The sequence below is a fragment of the Xyrauchen texanus genome, chromosome 9 (genome assembly GCF_025860055.1).
Source record: "Xyrauchen texanus isolate HMW12.3.18 chromosome 9, RBS_HiC_50CHRs, whole genome shotgun sequence".
NCBI classification, from domain to species: domain Eukaryota; kingdom Metazoa; phylum Chordata; class Actinopteri; order Cypriniformes; family Catostomidae; genus Xyrauchen; species Xyrauchen texanus.
In genome coordinates, this window is record NC_068284.1 from 917,362 (window position 1) to 928,233 (window position 10,872).

Sequence of the window (10,872 nt, forward strand, 5' to 3'; positions counted from 1 at the left end):
CCTAGGAAAACTATGTATATACACATCAGGTAAGTAAGTGAATGCCACCCTTGTATGTTTTTGTGTTTGTTAGTCAGTGTAATTTAGAGAGGGCGTTTGACGCTGAAGAGGTTTGTCTTTACTTTTCTTTTGTTTATTAGTTAGATTAGAGGTTTGATTTACAAGTCAGACTGAGTTGTGTTTTGTTCTTTTTATTCATTTGGCTTCACTAATTACGTCCCTTTATTCTCTTGGGTTAACTATTTATCTGGTATCTTTTGAGCTGTAAATATTTTGCGTATTATTTTCTTTGTTTATATTCACCATTATTATTATCAACATTATTCTTCTTTTGGTATGATTAATTCACTTATGTATAATAAATTATCTTTCTTTCGCATTATTTCGTTACGTGTTGTCTCTTGCCATTTTACTCACACCAAGTTCATCGCAACCACAATGTTACCTTTTAATATGACCCTAGGTCATAAGAGTTCGTAACACTGCCAAAGGAGGATCGACCAGTTTTTAAATCCAAGGGTTCACTTACATTTTCCACAGCACTGTGAATGTTTAATGGGATGTGTTCAATAAAGACATGAAAGATTATAATTGTTTGTGTGTTGTTAGGACATTGTGTTTTGTCTATACTTGTGACTTAGATGAAGATGAGATCACGTTTTATAACCAATTAATATAGAAAACCAGCTAGTTACAAAGGGTGCACATACTTTTCTTGCCAAAGTATGCTTATCTTTCAACAGTGGAAAAAATGATCAAAGACAATATTTCTGTCTGGGGACCTCTGGTTGGGCTGGCACAGAATGTCCCTATTGTATTTAGATGAAGATTAAAATAAAAAAGCCTCAAGCAATTCATAGGAGATAACAAATTCTTAAAATTAAACAAAATACACATTTAATGCCATAAATCTTGCAGCTTAGTATCTACTGGATGTGATGACATTAACATGAGCATGAGAGACTTAACCTTGAGCACATCAAACAACATTAAAATAGATTCTTGACACTTATGGGTTCCTGCTATAAAATATGGCATCAATATGAATTCCTTAATTGTAATATTTGTCCTTTGAAATAAAAGACCATTTTGTGTCTTCATTTTAGACCTGATGGACATGGAAGAGGAGAATCAAGAATTGAATGAAGTGGAGGAGAAACACCATCCAGATCAGACACGTTATAGTTTCAAAACAAAACAAAAGTCTTTTAGTGACTCACAGACTGAAAATCATTTTTCACAAAAGAGAATTAAAAGAACAAGAGTAAAACATTATTTTTCCTGCCCTCAGTGTGGAAAGAGTTTTGGACATAAAGAAGATCTTAAGCGTCACATTCGAGTTCACACTGGTGAGAAGCCCTTCACATGCCGTCAGTGTGGGAAGAGTTTCACACGTAAAGCAAGTCTTAATAAGCACATGAGAATTCACACCGGAGAGAAGCCTTTCACATGCCCTCAGTGTGGGAAGAGTTTCAGAGAGGCATGTAGTCTCAAAAGTCATTTGATATTTCACTCTGGAGAAAAGTCATATAGCTGTGATCAGTGCAGCAAAACATTTTCTTCTAGATCCATCTTAAGAACACACCGGAATATTCATGCAATTGAGAAGACTTACTTGTGTTCACTTTGTGGAAAGACTTTTTTACAGCTGAACAGTTTTAAATATCACCAGAGTAAACACACTGGTGTGCGAGATCATGTGTGCTCTGAGTGTGGGAAGGCCTTTCTAAGAGCTTACAACTTGGAACTGCACCAAAGAGTCCATACTGGAGAAAAACCTTACAAGTGTTCATATTGTGAAAAGAATTTCGCTATTTCAGGAAACCTGAAAGCGCACGAGAGAGTACATACTGGAGAGAGGCCGTACCACTGCACTTCATGTGGGAAGAGTTTCACACAATCAAGCACTCTACTGACTCACAGAAAAAATCATTGTCCAGGGTTGTCACACTGAGCTAAGTTAATCTTTATTTGCCATGCAAATAGGATAAAATACTCTTCAAAAATAACAATTAAGTGGGTGAACCGCTAAATAAACTGCAGAGATAATTGAGCTGTCATGGTGTGCAACAGGTAGAAGAACATTTAAAGAAACTAAAAGGAATTTTCGTTTCCTTTCCCTACATTCGTTGCATCTTAGCTCCTTCCATTTAGGATGTGAGGATGCAAGGAAAGGAAATGAGACAGAGTAATTAAAGCAAGATGCATTTGTGAAATTGAATGTCCTTGCTCAGGACATTCCATTAAGTTGCAAGTATCTGTATAAGTTCAAATGTTCCAACACTTCCAGCAAGTTGACAGTATATCTCTCACTTTTCTTTAAGCCAAGAAATGTAAAATCTACAATTATGTCATACCTGAAACTGGGATTTAAGGTTTTGATTGATCTGACATAAGATATATCTTAATATTTATTGTGTTTTCAAGTATTCATACCACATGTGCAAATATGACACTGTGACATACCAATTACCTTGCTGACTTTGTTGCCATTATCCACATATCACATTTCATTGAAAACTACAGAAGAAATAAAAGAATGGCTAAAGTCTATTCCAGTGACATTGAGAATTGGCCATACTAGGCCAACAATAGGGCAAAATATATTTAAGTCGATTAAAAAAAAAAAAACCATTTCATTAACATTTTCATTTGTTAGGGTTTGGTGGCACATGGGGATGATTATCTCTATGCTTCAGCAGACCGGTTTGTGTGTCCTGACCTGCAGTTCTGTTACAGGTATGGTCGTTTGCAAACTTTCAAATGGTAATAACTCATTTTCAGCGAGTTGAGTGGTTTATTTGAATGTTACATCAGTGTAGTTTTATGCTGATGTGTTGCATTTTCCATTGGCTGACAGATTATAACATCAGATTTTTCTACAGGAGTATGGCACTGTAAGTGGTAAAGCCATGACAGAAGCTTAGGAGAGGCAGGTTGCAGTGATACAACAGTGATGGAGGGGAGAAACTTCAAAAAGCAGCCAAGACATGCCAGAGAGGAGAGAGAAGAACACAAGTGCGACATGAGATATTAAGAGAGTGTATTTAGAATGTATGTTATTTAGAGTCTGGTTTGAGAGGTTATCTTCAGAGTTTTTGTTTGAGTGAAGAGCAAATAAAGTCTTCGTTGTTTACCCTATCCTCCTGTGACCGAACTTCCAAACTTCTCACAAAAGTAAAAACGCATTCATACACTGGAAGCTGCAATTGTAGATGTCTCCCGTTATCATATTAATAGGCAAAGATGTAAACAGCTGATTAAAATGCTTTGTCTCATCTAATGTTAACCATTTAAAATTTGCACTGAACTTCAATCTTAGTGGCTGTTTGTTCTTCTGTAACTATGTAGATATGGTGTCGCTCTGTTCAGGGATATAATCTGAGGGTACACACAAAAATCTGCCTAATAAACCTTATATCTGGGCATGCTCCCAGGGGAGATTTGTTTTGTTGCAAAAAAACAACACCAAAGCGTTCAATTCTGGTGACTTTAAGATAAACATTAGTTTTATTTTCTTGAGTGTGATTAGCATTCACGTAACTACTGGCTAAAGCATTTCTTTCAGTAATCGTTCAGACAGACGCGTTTTCACATTAACAAAGCAAAATGCACCACAACGAATAGAGCAGAACGCAAGTGTCTTGAGTTATTTTAATTTGACACATCATCTTAAAATGCAGCGCTCCCGTGAGAGATGCTAAAAACAGTGAAACGTGATGCAGTTGTCAAAAGACATTCCATCCATGGAAAACGATTGATTAACAGTGTGAGCGGATGCAAAAACACATTCAGTTTGAACAGCCCCTTGTTCACATGACCGAGCACTAGCTCAAGTTTCTGAAGTTACCTCTCAAAAAGACAGCCTTTTGATTCAGTTAATTGTTGTTACATTTCCACTGTATGCAGCATTGATTGTTGTCTTTATTCATAAATATCTTGATACTGTTTTACTGTGTGAGGAAACTGCTCCAAATGATTCAGTGAGAGCGCTCTGAATGAATTGTACTGAATCGTGAATTAATTCAGCCTGTTTGGCCAATTCACTGAAAAGAACTGACTCAAAAGAATCATTCATTCGAAAATTGGGCTTTTAAACAGACAACAGAAATACAAGACACATTTTATGATTGATGAAATATTCTTTGAGTAAATATTTCTCAGTGCATAGGGCTTGTTGGCGCTGCCATCTCAATTAGAGCTAGGTAACCGGTAATAGTAGTACATGACGAAGGATTTACAACTCAGACATTATCTGGCGTTTAGCCTGCACTCCCGCACAAGAGAGCAGCGGCCATTTTATTATTGATTGCACACCTGTGTATGTTACTCCACCCACATCATAATCACAGTCAATTAGAGAGCATATACAATTACATAGATTAACACCCCTCCTTGTTCTTAAATTGACAGAATATAACACAATGAGTCACATGCATCTCCGAATTACAATTAATTCACACTCCAAATAAAAAACACATAAATTTATCCATTTTAGCTTTAGACACAGATTTTGTTAAAATGTCTGCCACCATATCAACTGTAGGACAATAATAAAGAATTATTTTGCCGTCATTCAGTACAGATCGAACAAAATGATACCTTATGTCAATATGCTTACACCTTTGTCGACACACCGGATTCTTTGAAAGTGCAATAGCACCCTGATTGTCCCCAAAAATAGTCACTGGTGCATATTCAATTACATTATCCATTCCATTGATTAGATTGGTCAGATACAAGCTTTCTTGTGCAGTAGCTGATAAAGCCATATATTCTGCTTCACATGTGGATAAAGCAACAGTTTGTTGTTTCTTAGACTTCCAAGAGACAACAGGCCCATTCTTAGACAAACTGAAACAGCAGCCAGTAATACTATGCCTGTCATTTAAGTCTGCTGCCCAGTCTGCATCGCTATAAGCCACAAGTTTCAGATTTACATCACTTTTCTTATAACATAATTCCAAGTCTGCTGTACCTTTCAAATACCTCAACACATGTTTAGCAGCCACCCAATGTTGTTCTTTTGGTGCCCTTAGATATTGTGACAATTTACTAACTATGAAGCTTAAATCTGGGCGAGTACTTGTCATCATTAAACTACCAATCACTTCACGATACCTTTTTAAGTCAACAGGTTCACCATCATTGTCAAATTTTACTTTGATTTCACATGGGGTTGATCTTGGTTTGCAGTGAGTCATATCAAATCTCTCCAGAATTTTTTAAATGTATCTTTCCTGATTCATTTTTACTTTACCATGTTCTTGCGTAAAGTCAATGCCTAAGAAATGTCGAAGTTTTCCCAGATCTTTAACTTTGAATTTAATTCCCAACATTTCCTTCACATCTCTGAGTATTTGATCATTACTCGCTGCAACAATAAGATAATCAACCCAAATAATCAGTATGATTCTGTCTTCATCAATTTGTTTACTGTAAACACAATTATCTGTTGAGTTTTGAACAAAATCATTTTCAATTAAGAAATTGGAACAAGATGTTGAATGATTTCGTCCTGATTGTTTCAGACCATACAGTGATTTATTGAGCTTACATACCAATTCTTCTCCTGTTTTTGACTTAACTTCAAATCCTTCAGGTTGCTTCATATAAATTTCACAATCTATAGGAGCATGCAGATATGCAGTTTTAACATCCATCTGATGTAACTCTAAATCATATTGTGCTGCAAGCTGCATTAAAACACGTACTGAAGTTATATCGGCAGTAGGTGAAAAGGTCTCATTATAATCAATACCTGCCACTTGACAATAACCCTTTGCCACATACCTGGCTTTATATAATCCCCCATCAGGATTTTCCTTTATATTATAAACCCATCTTCCCCCTACTGCCTGTTTACCTTCTGGTAGTGTTGTTAATGTGAACGTATTATTCTCTTTTAGAGAATTCATCTCATCTTCCATAGCTTCAACCCACTGCTCTGATTTTAAAGAGCCTAAGGCTTCCTTCAGTGTCTGAGGTACATCACATGCAACACGATAACAGTAATCTATAGTCAATGGCTGATCTGCATCATCTTTAACCTCATAATCATAGTCTGCAAAGTGCTGGGGGTCTTCTTTCTCTTTTGGATATCTAGTACCTAGATCATTCTCTTTTTCACCCTTTTTACTGACTTCATCAACTTTCATTTCTTGTGGAATTACTTTAGTCTTATCTAGTTTTGGTACTAGGATTTCAACCTCCTTCCTAGATCTCAAATATTTATCCACATCCTCCTCTGTCTAAGTATCTCTTTCATTTGTACTTTTTGTGACAAACTTCACCAGTCTACTTTTGAGTACTCTCCCTGTGTCTGGATAGAAAACAAGATAAGCAGGGCTATTTTTGTCATAACTAACAAATATACCCTTTTCACATCGCGCATCCAACTTTTTCTTGTCATACTTGTATGCATAACACTCTAACCCAAACACTCATTTTGGATAGGTCAGTTTTTTTTTCAGTTATCAGATAGTATGGAGTTTGTCCCAGACGTCTATTATAACATCTGTTTCTAATTATAGCCGCGGTCTGTACCGCATATGTCCACAACTCCTTTGGTAAATTACTCTCAATTAGCATACATCTTGCCATTTCAAACAAAGTCCTCCAAGCTCTTTCAGCTGTCCCATTTTGATGGGGTGAATAAGGAGCTGAGGTTTCATGTCTTATAGCATTTTTGCTGAGCAATGACTGAAATACAGTAGATGTAAACTCTGTTCCATTATCTGATCTTATACATTTAATTTTACCATATGGTGCAACATCAGCAATGAATTTCTCGGTGGCTACGGCAGTGTCACTCTTGCTCTTCAAAAAATAGGTAAACACAGCTCCTGAATAGTCATCTGTGAATGCTAAGGCAAATCTAAAACCACCTTTCCCTGCTGGTTCTATAGGACCAGCCAGATCTGCATGAACAAGTGCAAATACATCTTCTGCTTTCTCATCTAGATCTCTATTTCTGTTCTGAGCAAATTTGCCTTTTACACACACTTCACATTTCAAATTGGATCTGTCTAGTTTACCTCTAATTTTCATCCCATCTGTAACATTCTCCAACTTTAACACATCATCATAATTACAATGACCCAGTATTTCATGCCATGTCTGAATATCATAGCACGCGTTACACTCATCAATCTCATTAGCTACAGTACTCAAGTAAAACAATCTGTCATACATATGAATATCAAAAGTTGTACCATTTTTGTGAATGAGTCGGTTCTGTCCCTCTTTGAAGATTACTCTCGCTCCGTGTGTAATTGCCGCTTTGACGGAAAAGATGTCTTGAGAAAATGATGGCACATAAAGTGCCTCTGTCAACATCATGTCCACAATGCGGCCATTGTTATTTCTCAAACGCAATTTTGCGGTACCTTTCTTCAACGCGATACCACTGGCCCGTTCCGCCATCAGCCAGCTCCAGTATGTGGCTCTGAGGCTTGAAACTTGAGTCGAAATCCACGAACTTCTCAATGTCCGTAACGATGTGTTTAGAAGCTCCAGAATCCACCATGAGACCTTTCATTTCCACTCCACCAATTGGGACTTTATTCACCTGCTCCACCATAAACGCAAATGTGTGATCCTCCTCTTCATCCATCATTTGCTTCACTTTATCCCGCTTTCTTCGACGACAGTGCACGTCTTTATGTGAGGTGCTTTTACAGAAACTACACCATTGTCTCCGTTCCCCGCGCTCCTCAGCAACCACCGTGCACTCCGCGGCTTTGTGACCTTTCTGTCCACAATTGTAACAGGTGAGTCTCATACGCCAATTGTCTCTTCCTTTAATTTTCATTACGCTGTCCTCTACCGAACCAGCAGTGCCAAACTTCTCTGTGCTTTCATAGCTCCTCAGTTTTGCTTTAAAGTCGGCAAATGTTAGTTTTTCATCACTCTGCGTAATAAAAATAGAGAATGGTTTGAAAGTATCGGGTAAACCCTTTAGAATCATGGCAGTCAATAAATCGTCGCTCAAAGTCTCTCCCGCATTTCGCAATGCTGTGATTGCGGTCTCCGCACGAATAATATAATCCGTAACTGTTTCATTTACACCTTTCTGAAGAGATGTCAACTCCGTATACAAACTTATCACACGTGGCTTCCCCTTACCAGCGTAGTGATCTCTCAAAATCTGTAATGCCTTCTTACCATCATCAGCAGCCTCTCTCATCACAAGCGACATACTCTTGTCATCTAATAATTGGATCAGCACTGCATATGCCTCTTCATTTTTACTGTCGTCTTCCTCACCTTCATCGTCCACGGCAGAGGCTTCACCCAATATGGTGGATTTCAAACCCAGAAGACGCAAATGTGCCAGGAATTTCGTTTCCCACAGTTCGTAATTCTTTTCCTCTCCGTCGAAACATAAACGATTCCATCGGTTCCCATATTCTTTACTGGGCCCATAACCTGTTGGCGCTGCCATCTCAATTAGAGCTAGGTAACCGGTAATAGTAGTACATGACGAAGGATTTACAACTCAGACATTATCTGGCGTTTAGCCTGCACTCCTGCACAAGAGAGCAGCGGCCATTTTATTATTGATTGCACACCTGTGTATGTTACTCCACCCACATCATAATCACAGTCAATTAGAGAGCATATACAATTACGTAGATCAACAGGGCTGTACAGCTGCAGGCACCCCTGCCTCTGTTTACCTTGTTACTGTATTTAGGTACATTTTTCAGGTATGTGTACTTTATCATAGTATTTTTATTTTGAAATGAATTAAGAGTTAATTTAAAATGGACTAGTAGTCTTATTCTATTTACTTTAGTGGGGTTCAATCTTCAGCTGGCTGGCAGGAGCCGCCACTGGCAGGTCACGTGACCTGTCAGTGGCTGGCTGGTAGCTGCCAGTCTGAGCCTGGCATGTCACGTGACCTGTCAGTGGCTGGCTAGTTGTCTGGCAGTCTGCCTTTGGCAAGTTTCAGAAACCATTGATTTTTGACAGTGTTTGTGTTTTGTGTTCCTCCCTTTCTAGCTTATTTTTTTATGCATCTGTTGATATGATTATGTTCTTTAGTATGATTGATGTTTTGGGGACTGTTATCCCAATATAACCAGTCAAATGGCCGTGATCAGACTGGCAGCTTACAGACGCTTGCTGGACGCTCATCCAGTCAGTCGCGGCTGATCAGCGAGTATAACGCGTTGCCTGACACTCTCGCTGCAAGGAAATAAATTGTTTTCTTATTATGAACATAATATGCATTTATTTATTTGTATGATTGATGTTTTAGAGAATTTTATCCCAATTAAAGCAATCAAATGGCCCTGATCATGACTGGTTGCTTACTGTTACTGTTGCCTGCCTGTCATTCTAAGGATATAAACCTAATTTGGGGATACTGCCATTAGTTGTGACGTTGTGTTTAATCCTTGTGAAAAAGTTGTGTAATAATGTAGATGCAGAGTAGCCTATAAAAATGTGAATTAATCCCATTAACATGACTATTTGTTGTTACTTTGACCATTTTCTGACACCAGGACAAAATACAGCGATGCTTTAAAATAATTCGATAAAAGAAAGCTTTTTAATAATTCAATAAAAGAATGCCAACTTTAACGGTAAAATCACTTAGCACAGTATCAGTATTTTTGAAGTGGCAACATACAAGGCTACAATTAAGACGAAACTTAGCCTACCTCCCACTTCATAAGATCCCATTTTTATTGCCCTGGGTAGTTTATTCGAAACTGTCAAATTCTGATATAGTTTACAATTGTTTACGTAGCATACGTCAATTATAGGCTAAATTCTTTTAATCCCGTTTACTGAAGTGGCAACATGCCATACACCTCACAATTCTTTCTTTCGTCATAAGATACCACCGTTTAGTGGGGTCGGGTGGGTAGGCGATTCAAACAGTCAGATCCCGGTACACACGTGACGTTACAAACAAGTTTATCTAAATATATAGTTAAATTCATTATTAAAATATATATATGTATGTAGTTCACAATATAGTTATTGAATATAATTATATAATTAGTGAAAGTGTTTAACCATTAGGGAACAATAGAGAAAGATTCACTCACTGTTAGGCCTACTCTGTGAATAGATGGATACAGCGTCCAGCAAGCGTCTGTAAGCTGCCAGTCTGATCACGGCCATTTGACTGGTTATATTGGTATTACAGTCCCCAAAACATCAATTATACAAAAGAATAGATGCATGACATTATATTCATAATAAGAAAACAATTTATTTCCTTGCAGCGAGAGTGTCAGGCAACGCGTTATACTCGCTGATAAGCCGCGACTGACTGGATGAGTGTCCAGCAAGCGTCTGTAAGCTGCCAGTCTGATCACGGCCATTTGACTGGTTATATTGGGATAACAGTCCCCAAAACATCAATCATACTAAAGAACATAATCATATCAACAGATGCATAATAAATGAGCTAGAAAGGGAGGAACACAAAACACAAAAACTGTCAAAAATCAATGGTTTCTGAAACTTGCCAAAGGCAGACTGCCAGACAACTAGCCAGCCACTGACAGGTCACATGACATGCCAGGCTCAGACTGGCAGCTACCAGCCAGCCACTGGCAGGTCACGTGACATGCCAGGCTCAGACTGGCAGCTGCCAGCCAGCCACTGGCAGGTCACGTGACCTGCCAGTGGCTGCCAGCCAGCCACTGACAGGTCATGTGACCTGCCAGTGGCGGCTCCTGCCAGCCAGCTGAAGATTGAACCCCTGCTGTTACTAGTCTTATTCTCCGCAGAGTTTCTGCAGAACAAAGGTTGCTGTTCAGATATAGCGTTGCCCAATGCATTTGAAGGCCAAAAGCCATTTTTTGAATGTCTTCTGTGCCTGGCTAGCAAAATACATGATAACGGTAT

The 10,872-nt window shown here is 38.4% G+C and overlaps 1 protein-coding gene across 3 annotated transcripts in view; it reads left to right on the forward strand.

The window, feature by feature from the left end:
* Positions 1-5,679, forward strand: part of LOC127649410 (gastrula zinc finger protein XlCGF7.1-like) — a 43,835-nt gene extending 38,156 nt beyond the window's left edge. For all 3 annotated transcript variants that reach the window (XM_052134485.1, XM_052134483.1, XM_052134484.1), the window contains 2 exons: positions 1,107-2,739; positions 2,886-5,679. In XM_052134485.1, the coding sequence (XP_051990445.1) occupies positions 1,107-1,954 (848 nt within the window). In that variant the 3' untranslated portion in view covers positions 1,955-2,739; positions 2,886-5,679. The remainder of the gene's footprint in view (positions 1-1,106; positions 2,740-2,885) is intronic.
* Positions 5,680-10,872: the final 5,193 nt, after the last annotated feature.